This window comes from Carassius gibelio, chromosome A22 (assembly GCF_023724105.1).
Source record: "Carassius gibelio isolate Cgi1373 ecotype wild population from Czech Republic chromosome A22, carGib1.2-hapl.c, whole genome shotgun sequence".
NCBI lineage: Eukaryota > Metazoa > Chordata > Actinopteri > Cypriniformes > Cyprinidae > Carassius > Carassius gibelio.
Window position 1 is genome coordinate 9271145 of NC_068392.1, and position 17936 is coordinate 9289080.

The following is a 17936-nucleotide window of genomic DNA, read 5'->3' on the forward strand; positions in this document are numbered from 1 at the left end:
GCCCCAAAAACACATTAATATACACGTGTGTGTGTGTGTGTGTGTTCTCCAAAACAACACTTTTTCTTACTGCTGAAGATTATATCACTAGCAAATAATAACAAAAGTTAGTGTAAAGAAACAGGGTGAAGATTACTTTTAAAATGTAACACTTATCACTGAAATATCACTACAGATTACAAAATAGGTCTACACACTTTAAAAAGTCATTTAGTAACGTTTTTTGATAGATTACACAAGGTTTGTAACTTAATCAAAATATTTTGGAATACTAATGAGGTACTGTATGTAATGCAGAGAAAAATGACACCCACCAAACACAGGACCATCTTATTTTTAACAACATCACTTTTCCACAGTAGGTATTTTTTTTAAGGAAAAAAGGCAGACAGTCTTAAAATAAAATAAGGAAAATGTACACATCATGATTCATCTCTTAATGCATTGTGTTTCCTTCTGGAGCAACTAGAAATCAGATATCGGAAAGGTGTCAAATGTGCAGAAGAGCAAACGACCAAAGAATGTGCAGGACCTGCAAGATTTTTCTGAGAAGAACAGTGGGCAGTTTAACTGTTCAGGACAAGCAAGGGACTCATGAACAACTATCACAAAACATGAAAGCAGTTGTGGGTCTTCGATGACACAGTTAAGATATTTTGAATAGGGCAATTTTTAAAAATTATATTATTTTGTCTTGTGGAGTCTATGTGATATAGCTTATTCAGGATATTACTAAATAAAAATAAAATGCAATTGTATTTATGATCCCTCTTAATTTTTTTCATATTCTGCAAGGGCTGTGAATATGAGCAGAACTGTAGCTTATGCTCTAGCAGACAGTCTGGGAATCACCAAATGCCTGTCTTTAATGTTTAAATTAATAAATTAATGACTTTAACATTAAGTAATCATTTTAGTCATCTAATATACTTTTTGGATGTAACTGTAGTTTGAGTACCACCCTTATAAAATGTAACTGTAATGTTGTTCATATATTTTATTTTACAACTAAGTTACATGTATTCCGCTCCCATACCCCATGTATCAATATATCTGAAATGCAGTCAATTAACCAAAACATAAATAAATCTTGAAGTTAAAACATATGGTAGCCTAAGAGTTCATATTTGATTAACAACTCAGAAACAAGGCTAATTAGCCTATATGCGTTAAACAGTTTTGCTGGTTAGGCAAAAATGTAACACTTGTTACTACTAATAATAATACTAAAAAACAAATAGCCTCTGGAATAAACCAATGAAGGTATTTTAATTGGTTGGATCAGAAATGGCACATTACAGTATCTGTCGAAACGACTTTATTCTGATTACAGTCGTTTTAATTCTCATTTAAGCATTTATGTTGTTGTTGTTGTTTTTTATATTTGGTAGTATTTTTTTAACTATTTACTGCACAATTAATTAACTACGCTATAAACTGGCTTATTAAATTTTTATTTTTCATGAAAAAAATATCTTTAATGATGATCTTGATTAAATCTAAATTGTATTTGGACCACAGTCAATGATTTGGACATTGCGCTATGTGTTAGAGATAGAATACTGCCATCTACAGGTTTGTGGGAAAACTTTAGGAATTATAGTTAAAGAAAGAAAGTGCAATGACCAAATATATCCAGTAGAGGTCAATAGGGACTAATTACATTTTCACTTCATTTTCTTGATGCTTCTACTTCTCCTCACAACGTTATGATATATATTTTTGTGAATATTTATTGAAACATTTTACTATACTTTAAAAATCAGTGTGTCTAGGACCAGACCTAGAAATTTTCAGATTTATACTGGATTAATTTATTTAATAGACAAAATTTTTTTATGTTCCCATTGATTTTCAATGTGGGGTCAATCTGACCCCAAGGACTGATTAAGGGTTGAAGAATTTAAAAATAGAAGAATATAATAAAAAATCTACATTTAGAACAAACTCTTAGCTGCAAACGTTTTTTGCATGTTTTCGAATTAATATCGAGTCAGTTCTTCGGTCGTGAACGAATCATTCTTCCGGTTCATCCGATCATTAAAATGATCCGAATCATAAGAACGATTCGTTCACGAATCGGACATCGCTGATCAGGAGAGATCCGTCGCCCAACAACAACATTTTAGTGAGGCAAACCAACAATGGGGACCCGTGACGACGAATACGATTATTTATTTAAAGGTCAGTGTTTTATACTCCATGAAAAAGAAGAATAAACTTGTTTTGTTTTCCTTTATAATCAACGAAAACAGCAAGTTTCCTGATGACTGTGGCTAGCTGGGTTAGCTGGAATGCTAGTATGCTGACTTTAGCTATCGGAATATTAACCGGTTTCGAAGAATCTAGAGTTGAAAGTAGATTATTACATTTGAATAGTGCTTTTAATGATTTGCATCGTCTTTCGACAATATGAAAAACAACGCTTTTTTATTCAGCATTATATTAGCTAAGCAGCTAAATAGCTTTCAAACTGGAGTGAACGCTAAAGTGAGCTAAATAACTAACGTTAGCAATTTTAATGCAATCAGTTCGTCCCAAAACAACAAACAAAGTATATTCAGTTCACTTCAGCTGATTTTGCTGCAAACGTTTCCAAAAAACGTCGACAAACGTGAACTCTCCTTCGTTAGTCGTTTAGTAATGTGTTACTTAATATTTTGTGTGGTTGCATTGCTAGGCCTTGGGGAACTTTTTTGTTTTTGTCGTTTATTTCTCAAGAGTCGCTCCTTGGTGTTCAAACAGGCCAAAATTTGGCCATTAATCTGAAATTGAAAGCATTTTTGGAGCTTTTACAGCTCGTAATTTAGTTAAATCATTAAGCTGACACATGAACTGTCATGTAACGTAATGTGAAATTGACAACTGTTGATGATCATGACGTCATTGTAAAGCATATTTGAAATGTGTGTGCATATATTTGTGTGTGTGTAAGGTTATATTGTTTATTTAATTATTCATACGTTTATGTGTCTAAAAGTTCCTTCCCACATCAGGTTCCTGTTTTACACCAAGCCTTTGTAAAGTGTTTCAGTATGTGACAACCACAGATTACAGTAGAGGTTTTACAGATGTCACTTTGGTTATTTTTAAGATTTCTTGTTGAAAGCATTGGCCAATTTTTAGATGTTCTCCAACATTTTGTGAATTGCTTCAGGTCTCCTCTAGAGAAAACGAACGGTGACCACGTTGCAGCGGACACAGTATGAACTAATTGATATTTTTCTATGCATTTCTCATTTGTTTTATTCAAGTTGGATAGGCCTGTATTTCAACTTTTAATGGTGTCAAATTGATGGAGCGAAGGGAAAATGAGAGTGGAAGTGTGTGTTTGTAGATTACGGCTTCTCTGTTATCTCTATGGCCTCGTCAACCAGGATGGCTAACTAATCTAATGTGTTTCTGCTTTTCAAATTATGACAATGTATAAGCTTTGGGTGCACACTTTGCTTTGTGGTTTACTTTGAAGGAGTGGTTCTGTTCTGTGGCCTTGGTGATGGCTATGATATCTTCCCTATGGATATTATTTTTTACAAGAGCAGCTGACAGGCATACTTTGGATGTCAAGTTTCTAGTCTTGTTCAAAACAGCCTGATGTTTTCTTCTGTTTTCTAGTTGTGCTCATTGGAGACTCTGGTGTGGGGAAGAGTAACCTGTTGTCCCGTTTCACTCGAAATGAGTTCAACCTGGAGAGCAAGAGCACTATCGGTGTGGAGTTTGCAACCCGCAGCATCCAAGTGGACGGCAAGACCATTAAGGCTCAGATCTGGGATACAGCGGGACAGGAACGCTACAGAGCCATCACATCAGCGTGAGTACATGAAGATGGAATTCAGTCTTAACCCAAAGTTATGCATGTGGGACAAAAGTTTATACTGGAGTGAGTCCTCAATATGCAAAATGTAAAGTCCTCTGTGTGGTGTTAAAATTGATAAAATTATTTAAGTAAATCATTAATAGTATATTTAATTGAGCTTTTTTTAATAAAAAAATAATTTGTTTATTTTATAGAAATATTATGGTAATATTATGGTTATAATTTTTTATTATTATTGCTAAAATAACTTCATTTGTACTAATTTATTAATGGTAATTAAATGCATGAATTTTAGAGTTATTGATTAATTATATTTAATTAATGTATAATTAATATGGAATATAATTTTAATTCTGTTTAGTAATAGGATAATTTTATTTTAAAGATATCTTGTACACTGTAACTATAGTATAAAAGTTTATTTTATAGAAATATTATGGTAATATACTATGACACAAAAATATAACAATTCAATTTATCAATAGTAATTAAATTTATGAATTTTATAGTTATTGATAAGTTATTTAATTATTGTATAATTAATATGGAGTATAATTTTAATTTTGTTTAGTAATAGGATAATTTTCTTTTAAAGATATCGTGTACGTCAAATATTAGTTTAATTATACTATAAAAATAAAATTATAGTTTTATAAGTGATTTCATAGAATAGTTATTGAAGATTATATATATATATATATATATATATATATATATATATATATATATATATAATAAATTATTTAATTATATATTAGTATAATTAATAATTTAAAACTTAGCAAAATTTATAAATATTTTTTAATCCACTCCACCATTTAGTAAAGAATCATGATTGAATCATTGTCAGAGCAAACATTTACACCTTTTTATCTTTTCTTTATGAATATGTTATTATACAATATACATTTTTAATGTCTTGTGTGGGTGTCCTTTACAGGTACTACAGGGGTGCAGTGGGAGCTCTTTTGGTCTATGACATTGCAAAGCATCTGACTTATGAGAATGTGGAGCGCTGGTTGAAGGAGCTGCGGGATCACGCGGATAACAACATAGTCATCATGCTGGTGGGCAACAAAAGTGATCTGAGGCACCTCAGGGCCGTACCCACCGATGAGGCCAGAGCTTTTGCAGGTGATGTCTCCTCCTGCATCTTCATGTCGTTTAGTAACAAAAGATTTACCTGAGCTGTTAAAATATCTCTCATTTTGTGTTTTCCAGAGAAGAACACTCTCTCCTTCATCGAAACATCGGCTTTGGACTCTACAAATGTAGAGGAGGCATTTAAAAACATACTAACAGGTGGGTCCTGATTGACCAACTTCAATTAGTCACACTAATTTCAGAAAAGCACTGAAAGTTTTTCAGTTCGAGTGTTTTCAGCTTGTTTATTTTCATATAAAGATACGCCATGCAGTTGCATCAAACGATGGCATAAACATCATTCAGTGTAAATTGTTATAATTGTAATTAATAAGCACAATTTCAAGGGAATAATCAACAATCATGATTTTTGTTATAATCATGCAGCCCTACATGGATTCCTATTGAAATTTCTGGATTTCGTCTACATCACTTGCGCGCTTTCACATGGAGCAGCATTTACTACAGAGCCGTTCTTCACTGACAAGCTGCACAAAACAAATTTGTCGCATTAAATATCGAATGCGATTTATCATTCAGCCTTAATAGATTCCTATTGAAATGATTGGATTTTGACCACTAAAAAAAGTCACTTTCAAGCTAAGTTGACAAATGCGGCGAATGCATATGACCAACTCAAACCTGTTGCGAAATCTGCGTAGGGAAACATTTCACCCTTGCACGAATTCTTGATGCGTTCCTGTTGAGATTATTGGATTTTTTCCTGCACGCCAAAGAATGTGTCTCGTTACCAATTTGAACTCAATGCAAAATCCTAGAGATGTTCCGATACCCTTTTTCTCTTCCCGATACCGATTCCGATACCTGGGCTCAGGGTATCGGCCGATACCGAGTACTGATCCGATACCTGGGTGTATATCTGTATATACAGCTGTATATACTACTAGCCCTGTGTAAATTGCTAGAATTTTTTTATGGTGTGCTTCAGACAGATCCCTCAATAAAACATGAACAAATACATGGTGAACTACTGTATTTATTACAGTATTTTTATTATCTAACATGAATTTGACAGTATTATTTATTTTCTTATGCAAAAAAGAACTTCAAATGCAGCCAAAAATCTAACACCGCAAACTAAAAAAGGTATTTAAGTTTTACAATATAACTGTATAAAAAAACTGCAACAAATAAGTCTAGGAATATAAAAAAAGATCTATTAATCAGATAATCTCTAACAAGTAAAAAACAAGTAAAAAACAAGCAACCATCTAGGCATAATTATTATTATTATAGAGATGTATTATTATTACTGTAGGCTACAACAGTAGCTTTATATATTGTCAATTTACTCATGTAAACCAAACATTTATTTTAATGGGCTGCCATGAAGATCTTTGAGTGTCTGTGTTTATGATATGACAGTATTCTCAAATGAAACGGTAAATTCTCATGAAGTGACGGTTTATGCGTTCGTGTCCTCATGACACACAGCAGAGACTACAAAACAGCGAGCTCTCGCGCATCTGTGCCAGTCACCCACAGAGATGTAGATTTTGCGGGAGTAATATTTAAATAGTATTTTGCAGTTTAATATTCACAGACACTAGTATATATTCGGCTACTGTCTGGAGCCCTGCGTTTTGACTTACACGGAAGCGACTGAACGCAGTTGCCGGTACTGAATATACTCGAGAGTCTGTAACTACCGGTACTACAGAGACATACTGCTAACCACTGATCTATAATATAGTAGCGGCTTCACTGTCTTTTGGCAGTTTAGAATGTGATGAGTGATCCAGTCATATATAGATAAGGGCTGCTAACGCGTTTTCATTTCTTCTTCGCTGCTCTAAACAGGGGTTGCTTGTGGCAACACAGCACAACTTCCTGTGTTTTCAATGCATTTTGAGCAGCGAAGAAGAACCGTGCAGCGGTTAGGCAAAGCTTGCGGTCATAACTAGGTCTTTTTTAAGAAAATGGTATCGGATCGGTATATGGGTTCATGTACTCGCCGATGCCGATGCCAGAATTTGTTGTGGTATCGGAGATATTTCCGATACTAGTATCGGAATCGGAACAACTCTACAAAATCCTTGAGGGGAAATATTTCATCCTTTTGCGCAATTCCTGATTACGTGGATTCCTGAAGAAATGATTTTGTGTGATTTGGCTCACTGTACAGCATTAATGTGATTTCAACTTTCCCAGTGGGCGTCTCAAACTAAATGTCTCTTAACATGTCTCCTTTTGTAATAGAAATCTATCGGATCGTATCACAGAAGCAGATCGCTGACAGGTCCATGCATGACGAGTCTCCCGGCAACAACGTAGTGGACATCAGCGTGCCGCCCACTACCGATGGTTTAAAGGGCAACAAATTTCAGTGCTGTCAGAACCTGTGACCCCACTTCCCCCGGCTCTACCCCCACCCTTGGGCTTCAGTTCCCCTCTATTTATCTCGGCTTTGCTCCTGTGTGTTGTGCTATGGCTACGGCTCTTTCCTCTTTTTACCTCGTTGTGATTTCCACGCTAATTCTAGACGACTCTTAGAAGCGTGAATCTCTAGGTGACATTCCTTTTCCTTGTTTTGTTTTGTTTTTGTCCCTTTTTTGTTTCTTTACTTTTATCCACTGTCTGAATTCACATTTGCTAGGCAAAATGTTCTTCCTCGGAAGTGATAATTTGGGCGCTGATCGTGTGATCCGCTCCTACGGAAAAGGGATGGTGAGGGATCAGTGTGTCTTCGGCTTCCTCTGATGGTTATTCTCTGGGATCCACACTAAACGCCCGCCATCTGTTGAGCCAGATCCCTTTAAAGGGTTAAAAGGGCCAGTTTTTTGGTGAAGAAAATCGAGTTTGTCTTGGATCGTGCGGATACCAAAGGAGGGCTGCTGTCATCTTTATTTCAGTTCATCAAACATTTCACATATCACACCTTTAGTCCTATCCTGCAATATTTTACGCCAGGGCTGATTGGTGTGTGAAGTTGCGCAGTTTGTTCACCGTGTTCAGATTGCCGTATATATAGCAGTTATGTGAATGCATCTATTAAGCATTTCATGAATTGAGAAATTATTCAAATAACAGTTATATATATGTAAACTATTCATTGCATTGCTGAGGTATTCTAGCTCTTCAGTGGGAAAATGCAATGGTGCGCAGTGTTTTAGATGGTCAGTTGTTTCACCGGTCTGTGAAAAAGTCACTATATATACAATTATTTGACTAAGTCATACGGCTAGTTTGGAAATGCCTTATGTTTTCCCATACTGTGATAAAGATGCCTTTTTCAAGTGTGGTTATGTGACATTTACACATCCATGAAGTCACAACAGCTGTTTTGCCTTTTATCAGGTTACATTAAAATGGAAAATAAACCAAATTACTGTCACAATTGCAATCGTGATTTTTTTTTTTTTTTTTACTCCGTGTTGCACAATATGATGCATGTCTGAATCTGTACCTAGAATAAGTGTCATGTGCCACATGGTTGACATGACTCATGTAGGCTGTTTAGTTTCCAGATCCTTAGTGCTTTAAAGGAATATACCAGGTTAAAGACTAAGTAAAGTTGATGTGTGTAAAATCAGTGTAAAACTGATGTCTGTAATCAGACAATGATGGAAAAAGGTTTTTATTTTATTTTATTTTTTTATCGTGGCTTTGTTAGTCAGAAACAATAAAACAGTTGCATAATATTGTTGCTTTTTATAAAAAAAATTTATTCAGGATTTTAATCAAGGACTAGGTTATGATTAAATAAAAAATGTTTTTAAACTCAGTGACAACAAAAAATGTAAATTTTCTTCTTAATCTGGAAAACGTGGTAAAAATGACAAAAGAGGAACATTTACATTGGCTTAAATGTTATATATATATATATATATATATATATATATACATTTTTCAGAAAATACTCATAAATGAATAAACATTTGAAATAAAATGTAATTTTAGATAACATTTCTTTAAAAGTTTGGTAAAGGAAAACAATTAAAACAGGAATAAAGGTACTTGAGCACAAAAGTGAAAAATGAAATATTAAGTTAGCCATAAACATTTTCACTTTGTTTGATTTTGCTAAAAATAAAGTATATTTTAATAGTAATAATTAAAGAATGATTTTAGTGGCATTCTAAGTCTGAAAATAAAATAAAAAAAGAGTTAAAAAGTAATTTAAACAAAATATTTCTTAAGAAATTCAAGAACAGTAATATTGTTGACCTTTTCAAAAGAAAACAATTAACATTTCCTTAACAATTTGGTAAAAATGACAAAAGATATGAAATAAAAGTGAAATTTTTTAATATGTACAAAAGCGAAATATTAGACTAGTGAAATATGTTAGACATGCAAATGTTTTTCTCACTATTACTGAAATAGACTAAAAGAAAAGTTAAATACTACTTAACTTTTTTAGATTACATTTCTAAAACAATTTCGTAGGAAGTGAATAAAAGTGTATCTTGCGCACAAAACTATAAAAGAAATCAAGTATTACAATATTATTAAGTTACGCAAAAACAAACGACTCAATACTAAAGTATTTAAGTTAACGAATGATTAAAAAGACAAACCGTATTTCCATCCCACTACATAAAGCCTCACATGAGCAGTGAACAGTGCTTAGAAATAACAACAATAGGCACTTCTCGGATAACGGCTATTCACGAAAGCTGTTTAGGAAAGTTCCGAAGCAGCGCTGCGTACGGAAGCGCCTCCCTTTACGCTCTTAACGTACACGGCGCTAATCAGAGACGTCGGTAGGAGGCCGAGCCGCTCGCTGAACGAAACCCAAAACAAGGCTTGTACGTTTACCTTATCGCTTTCAGACAAGCGCCACCTTTAAAAGGAATTCACCCTTAAAGGCACCAGCTCAGCATGGAAAACCAGAAGGTAAGATTAGACGACAAGAAATTATGGTTTAATCTCTAATCCCAGGCTTTGATGACATATTTGGCTACATGGCTAATGCAACTAGCAGCCTTAATGCAGCTGCATTTTCACTCTGCCTCTGTCTCAATACGCACCGAATCGGTTTAATTTCGATTTAATCTAGTCTGAAATGTTAGAAACATTTAGCGCTGTACTGGAGGGAACTGGTGTTTAATTGTCAGTTGTGTTGTGTGCCAAAGGCCCTTTTCTAGACCACTGTCAGACAGCTTGATAGATTAGATCAAACCACATCGGATGCTTTAAATGTGCAAAGATGCTATGGCAGCACATGTAACGTTAGGTGATTTCATGTAAAATAGCAGTGCATCCTCTTTTGTTTCTGTCCATACGTTCCCATGGAAGTAACGTTAGGTTTGATCAGTGCATCATATCATAATTTAATAATCCAGCGAGTTGCCATTTATCAGAAGATGTGTTAAATAATGTTTCAAAACCTAGAGTACCCAAAAACACTGTCTAGATCGGCGGCTCACTAGGTTTTCTTTTTGTTCAGTTAATAGACTAAGTTAACCTCAATATGTTTATGTTTAGTTTGTATTCTTAATAGCTAGGCAGCATCTGTTTACATTCACTTTTTATTATTTAAAAAAATCAATTTTTCTTGTGTTTCAAGGAAGCTAGATCGTACAGGGAATCAACATAAATATATATATAATATTTTAAATGTCTTTCTTTCTGAAAAACACATTGTGTCACACATTTTTGTAAAACAATACAATTTAACCAAATCTTAAAATATACACATACACACACAAACAGTACTATTTAAATTTGGGAATACACACACATATGCAGATATATATATATATATATATATATATATATATATATATATATATATATATATATATATATATATATATATATATATATATATGTGTGTGACACATTGTGTTTTTCAGAAAGAAAGACATTTAAAATATTATATATATATATATATATATATATATATATATATATATATATATATATATATATATATATATATATATATATATATAAAAAACAAAAATAAGCTTATGCATACTGTTTTGACTCGGAAAAGACAAAGCAAAAATCAAGTATTCAGTAAGGAACTTAAAATGTTAGTAAATGGGGGCAAATTTTAGATGATTTAAAAGCAGAAATGTGAAACTCATGAGTTATTAAAGCACTTCAATTTAAATCATTATTGTTTACAGTCATTTTAGGGTTTACAACTTTGTCAAGGCAACAGGGTTGGAAAATTGGATTTAACTTTAGTTAAAAGTGTTTTTTAACATGTTTTCTTATCTTAGTTTCGTTTATCTTTTGGCCACACGCACTTCCGGTTTAAGTGTCTCAATAGAGTGAAAAGTTGAAATGAGTTTTGTGGTAATTTACATTATGCCACTAATGCTGTTGTTTCAACTTGTATTGAACACACTATTCCTCTCACAGAAAAAAAAAAACACTGACACATTGACACATTTACTTTGTATCATTTCAGTATGAATCCACATTATGTACCACACATTATTTGCATTTGGTTCGGTTGGTAATGTGAATTTACAGTTAGAATGTGACTTCTGTCTGAGCGGCGCTTCATACATTGCTACACTATTGCTAATACCATTTTTTTGCTGTCGAAATTTCCCTCTTGTAACCAATGTAAATGTTCCTCTTCTCTGCAGTGGTAGGGTCTTTGTGACTTGAGGTGTGGGAGTGAGGCTGCTCCCCTGTTTCCCCGTGGTGCTCCCCTGCCCCTTGTCCTCCTGGACGGCCCTGAAATGACCACAGGGGAGTGTTGCCACCTCCCAGGCTCCCTGTGTGACTGCACTGGCAACGCTGCCCTGTCAAAAACCGTGGAGGATGCTGAAAACCACCGGGCTCAGTACGTCACCCAGGTCACGGCCAAGGATGGACGTCTGCTATCTACTGTTATCAAAGCCCTGGGCACCCAGAGGTAGACAAATCTAAACAAAACTTTGTGTAATATTTAAAAGGTTTTGAATCGATTTCCACATGATGTGCATTTCAGTGGCCTAAAGATAAAGCTTCTCTTCTCTGTTAGTGATCGGCCAATTTGTCGGATCTGCCACGAGGGTCAAGACGTGTGCAACAGTGAGGTGCTTCTCTCCCCGTGCGACTGCACCGGCACATTGGGCACGGTCCACAAGAGCTGCCTGGAGAAATGGCTATCGTCCTCTAACACCAGCTACTGTGAGCTGTGCCACACTGAGTTTACCATTGAGCGCCGGCCCCGACCCCTCACAGAGGTAACGGAGCTTAACCTTTAAATACCACTCTTATCTGTGGACCTGAATTAAGTTAAAAAGTGGTATAAATAGTTTTCAAACTGGTCATTACTAAGAATGTTGACCGTGATGTTATTGGTCATAACATATAATTATTGGTATTAGGCAAAACTGTTCATCTAAACATCATCGGTAAACCTCACATCATCTTTCAATAGTGGCTCAGGGACCCAGGCCCCCGGAATGAGAAGCGCACGCTCTTCTGTGACATGGTGTGCTTCCTGTTTATAACGCCCCTGGCAGCCATCTCAGGCTGGCTGTGTCTACGGGGTGCACAGGACCACCTGCACTTCAACAGTCGCCTGGAGGCAGTCGGCCTCATCGCTCTGACCATCGCACTCTTCACCATCTACGTCCTCTGGACACTGGTAGTGTATTCCATCCAATTAAATGCAGATTACATTTACAGTTCATTTTTATTCTAAAGCAGAATGTTGATATAAATTTTGGGGCAATCACACAAAGACTTATCTGAACATGTCTGGGTCATATTTCACCCCAAAAATAGGAAGGAAGCAAAATAAATGATACATTCTGTTAATTGTGTAAAATATGTTTTAAAATGCAAAGAATGCAAATAAATCTTGTTGTACTGCAATGCCAAAAGTATCTAGTTGTCTTTACCAAATTGCAAAAAAAGTGTCCTCATTACCATAATACAAAGAAATTGTTTTTATTGTGCAATGGAAAATATCTTGTTCTCTTCTCCATAATTCAAAAACATATTCTCATTACCATAATAAAATAAATTCCCGCTTCTAACACGGTAAGCACTACTTTAAAGTGTAAACGTTCCTCCTTTCTGCAGTGGTAAAAATATCCTAACCGTAATGCATAAGAATCTTTCTCATTACTGAAATGCAAAAAATATGGTAATTATTAATGCATTAAATATGAAAATAAAATAATTATTTTAGTTCAAAGAAATCAAATTTTCCTTATCATAATGCAAAAACAAACAAACCTCCCATTATCATTACCACAATGCAAAAAAAAAAAAAAAAAAAAAAAAACGTAATGCAGAAAAAACTTTCTCATTGCAGTAAACTTTTTACTATTTTATGCTGTAATATTTCTTGTAAAATTGATTTTAATACAAATCTTTGTGTCCTGACAGGATGATTTACATTATTTTCTGGTAATGACAGTTGGAGAGTGTAAAAAATGTTCCTGTCATTTTTTTTTTTAAATCGTACTTTCATACTTTTTCTTCTCATTTTCGGCTTGAAATGTCACCCAGACATATTTTTCATGAAATTCATCATTTAATCTGTAGGACTTGGTCCTTTAACCAGAAAGTGTGTAAAAGTGTCCTTGTTTTGCAGGTCTCATTCCGCTACCACTGTCAGTTGTACTCGGAGTGGAGACGAACCAATCAGAAAGTCCGTTTGCTCATTCCTGACACCAAGGGTGCACACTCTACCCAGCATTCCTTGCTTTCCACAAAGCTGCTGAAAAAGACAGCAGACGAGACCATAGTATGAGAGATGTGGTGCGGGGGTCGGGGCCCGATCGCGGTGGTATTAACATGCTACATGTTCTTGACGCAGCGTCGTCAACTAGAGCCGTGGCATTATGGATGCATTAATTTCTATTTAATCCTTTTTATCTAAATATGTGAGCACTTCATTTTATTTTATTTTACGTTTTTTCACCAGTCTCTTTTAAAGTTTTTTTTTTTGTTGTTGTTGTTTTTGTTTTGGAGCCTTTATAAGTGTGTTGTTTAAAGACACGTTTTATTTATCTGGGGCTTGAACAGCCAGGCTGAGGCCCCATACTGTTCAGTATGCATAGTATTTGAAACAATCGGAAAACTAACTTATGTGTATAGACGATTCCTTTGAGCACAGTGGTGAGGGATTATGACTCGAGTACATACGGCTGCTGAAGCTTAAAACCAAACCTTTCTTTTGTTTTCGATGTATCATTTTTTTCTACTCCTCTACCTTCAAGTACTTTCCATCTTAACCCGACGGAGTCGCATCTAAGCAAACTTAGTTCTTGTGGCTCCTACACAATTTAGTCAAGATATAAGTGTATAAATATATAAACACTAATTCAAGTAAGCTCTAAGCTTCGATCGACATTTGCCCGGGAAATGATTGTGGAGGCTGATGTATATCTGCTGCGGCATAGCAAATGCTCAAGTACATCCAGAGTGAGAAAGGAAGGCGGGTGGTGGAAAAAAACAACTAAAAAAGAGAGTGCAATAACACGCCACCATTGGCATGATACTGCCGTGGACACATGCAGGCTGTTTTTCCGAACCGAATGGTCTCCGAACAATCTAAAACAGCATGCGGTGATTCTAAAGTCGTAGCACTTTTTGACAACGTAGCCTAGATGTGAGCTGAACAAATGTAGATACGTGTATGCTTTTGGGATGCAAATATGTGGCAACTTTATGTTGTTGAGTAGTGGTAAGTGCAGATGCAAAGATACCTCCACAGTCCAGAATCATCTTCGTTTTTTGGTGTTGGAAGACGAATGTGTACGTGTGTTTTCAGTATGCATTTCGTAAGCTCTGCCTATTTGTGCTGTTAAGAAGGTATCAAATGGCCGAGGTTGAAGAAGGCATACTTGGGATTTTGTAGCAGTTTGTGGAAGATGCAGGTCAAGCCCCAGAGGAAGACGTAATCGTGAAGCTAAACATCATTGCCAGACCAGTAATGAAACCATTGTCCATGAATGACACTACAGTATTTAAGCAAAGCCATCTTTCAGCTGTGTGTCGTATTGGTGCAAGAAGAATCTGCAGAACACCATTCATCAAATCTTTTTTCATTCCCTACAGTTACCATCTGAAAGTGGAGGAATGGTTCTTTGGGGTATGCAGTAATAGTTGCACATTTGCCACTCTTTAATGTGGACTTTTTGTGCTATATGCACTTGCTGTTGAAGATCTAGGTCTAAAAGTGTTCGATTTGCGCAAACTTTTGGCAGTAAAGTTCACTGAAGGAATTGTTCACCTATCAATGAAAATGTTGTTATTTATTCACCGTAATGTCACTCCAGATGGGACTGCAGTTATTTTAAATGTACATCAATTTTGGTGAATCGTTTCTGATAAGAGTTCGATGACAAGCTTTAAGATCGCAATGAAAGTTGTGCTCTTTTACAAGTCCATAGGAGTCCATTTGTGCGAGAACCTAATTCTATCTCACAATTAAATTTTTTTTTACAATACCAGCAAGTAGTCGATAAACGTTAATTCTTTTTTCAGTTTACTTTGACTTCTCCACTTCACAAATGCTGCTGGTATTGTTTAAGAAATAATAAATCTATTTTTTTAATGCACCTTGTTCATTTAGTGAATCATACAGCACTACCTCACAATTCGGAGAAATTCAGAACTGCCAAATATAAACCTAGCAGTTCTGAGAAGCAAATTTCTTAGGTGACAACGAGAATTGTGAGATAAATTTGCAGTCACCTTTTTATTTTATATTCTGTGGCAGAAAAACCAAACAACTGCAAGATTCTAAACTCGGAACTATAAACTAAGAATTCCGAGAAGAAAAAAGTCAAAATTGTGAGAAATAAACTCGCAATTGTAAGGAAAAATTCATAATCGTGAGATCAAACGTTGAAATTATCTTTATTTCAATGTTTTTTTTTGTTTCCCCGTAATGGAAAAAAATACAGCATGTGAATTTGGAACAACATGTGAATAAATAATAACAGAATTTACATTATGGCTGAACCGTTCTTTAAAGGCTAATGAAATGAGCTACCTAAGATATGTATGTCCACTAATTCTTTTATTGTAAATTCTGATGCGTCTCAGTTGTAAATGTGTAGATAAACTGTCTCTGTTATTAAGAAGTGTTGTGTGCTGTTGGTCCAGGGTTCAGTGTGTGTGTGTGTGTGTGTGGAGCAGACAGGCCCATTTATGTCTGGATTATTTGCCGGCCACTTTTTTGAAAGGACACAGCTCAGAAGCTTGTAGTTCTGTCGATGTTCAGTGCCCCAAACACAGAGTTTGAAACCAAAAGGCGCTTCTGTAGCTGGATATTCAAACATGCAAAAGGATTTTCCCTCAAATTCATCCCCCCTGCCCGTTTCCCGTGAGCTAATTTCGCTTTGGAAAATGGGAGAAAAAAAGTTTTAGGAATAATCCATCGTCAGAAACATTGTCTTGCCCATTGCTCTGTTTTTCCGGAAAGAAGTTGCTTTTTTTTGCTGATATGAACAATTATCTCAAGCCACATGTGGTGTTGGATCAACAACGACAGACAACTTCACCAACCAGCTTAATGCTAACTTGAGGAATGCTTTCTTGTTGTTGTGCTTCCACTTGCTTTTTTTTTTTTCACTTTTTGGGCCATTCCTTGGTTATTTTGCTATGTTGGGTAATTCATCTAAAATATTACAATGCAATTCTTACCTATAAACTTAACAACACATGTATGATATATCCATAGATATAGATGTTGCTGCATATGAAGGACATAGGGAAAGGGACAATGTTGAACTCAGAGTTGTATTGTTTATTTTGTGTTTTTAACATGAGGAGGCCACAATATGCAACACTGCAAGAGCAGTTCAGCTCAAATGATGATGTTAATTAAACCGAACTTATCTGTTCCTTCATTGCATGCTTTCTTATTTTAATACAATGGCACTTTCACTTATTTATAACCATTATTTCTCTTGCAAATTTCTGGGGGTGTCTTTTGTTGCAGTTTAAAAAAGGAGGCATTTCCAAATCTGAACTTAATTGTACCAACGTTTGCATAGTTTGTTGATTCAGTTGAAATATCTCTACTTTTGCCAGTGTTTGTTTTATTGTATTCATACTGTGTGTATCATTTTGCTTCTGTTTTGTTTTCAGTTATTCATCGAGCACCGGATTTGTATCTCTCTGAAGGTTTGAAATGCTACAATGCTTATGTTGTGCAGTGGCTGAGAGAAAGATGTCTGTAATGTCCTCACCAAAATATGTTGGTGCTTGAAATCGGCCAAGAAAAGTGTGCAAAGCAAATTAAAAACGATGCTCTGGACCTGGTAACTGTGCTGTTGTTCTTTCGAGAGATTTCTGAGAGGTTGCACAATTTCAGAAATGGCTTAAAATCGCTATTTTGGGGTACACAATTTTTTTTTTATTATTATTATCTGAAGCTCTGCATTTTATAGAAGTTTTTTTTTTTCAGTACAGAATAAAAAAAAATTGTGGGATATACAAATTAGAAAAGGGTCAGAATTAGTTTTTTTTTTCTCTCTTTTCAGAATTATGAGAAACTGTCTGAATTGTCAAAAGTTACAATTACATTTTGATAGATGTTAAAACAACACTGTTCAAAAGTGTTTACATCGTATTAAATAGTCATGAAGTTTCCCAACTTGTAATCTCTACTATTGAATTATATACTGTGTCTTATAGCATTTTAAAATATTTTTTAAATTTAAATAGGCCTATGTGTAGGCTATACTAAATACATAATTCATGTTCCTCAACTTTTGTGTATTGTGATAAAATTATAGCTTGAAAGGAAAATATTTCTCTGTTTCCTCACACACATTTCACCTCTTAATTTACTGACACAAATATTAGAATGAAAATACATTATTATGAGTAAAATTGTTCTTTGTGGTGGAAATGAGGGGACAGTCGCAACTTTTTGAAACGATAAATGTTCGGTTGTTTTAAGATTATTTGGCTTTGTTTAAAATGTCAAACTTTTTTTAATTTTCTATTTTTGTGGGGATTTTCGAAGAGCTTCAGAAAACAAAGAAGGTTGAAATCTGTTAGGCTTGTTATAAAAACCACCATATCAATA

General features: G+C 34.9%; 2 protein-coding genes across 2 annotated transcripts; both read left to right on the plus strand.

Moving 5' to 3' along the window:
- The first annotated feature begins 2015 nt into the window (after nt 1–2015).
- rab11ba (RAB11B, member RAS oncogene family, a) lies at nt 2016–8318 on the plus strand. Its single transcript, XM_052539570.1, has 5 exons — nt 2016–2184; nt 3616–3811; nt 4758–4951; nt 5039–5119; nt 7181–8318. Exons 1-5 carry the CDS (start codon nt 2145–2147, stop codon nt 7324–7326), a joined length of 657 nt encoding a protein of 218 aa, XP_052395530.1. The 5' UTR covers nt 2016–2144; the 3' UTR covers nt 7327–8318.
- Nucleotides 8319–9657: 1339 nt separating this feature from the next.
- Nucleotides 9658–17167, plus strand: LOC127942664 (E3 ubiquitin-protein ligase MARCHF2-like). Its single transcript, XM_052538529.1, has 5 exons — nt 9658–9820; nt 11533–11804; nt 11913–12117; nt 12315–12524; nt 13482–17167. The coding sequence occupies exons 2-5, from the start codon at nt 11629–11631 to the stop codon at nt 13638–13640; spliced, it is 750 nt and encodes a 249-aa protein (XP_052394489.1). The 5' UTR covers nt 9658–9820; nt 11533–11628; the 3' UTR covers nt 13641–17167.
- Nucleotides 17168–17936: the final 769 nt, after the last annotated feature.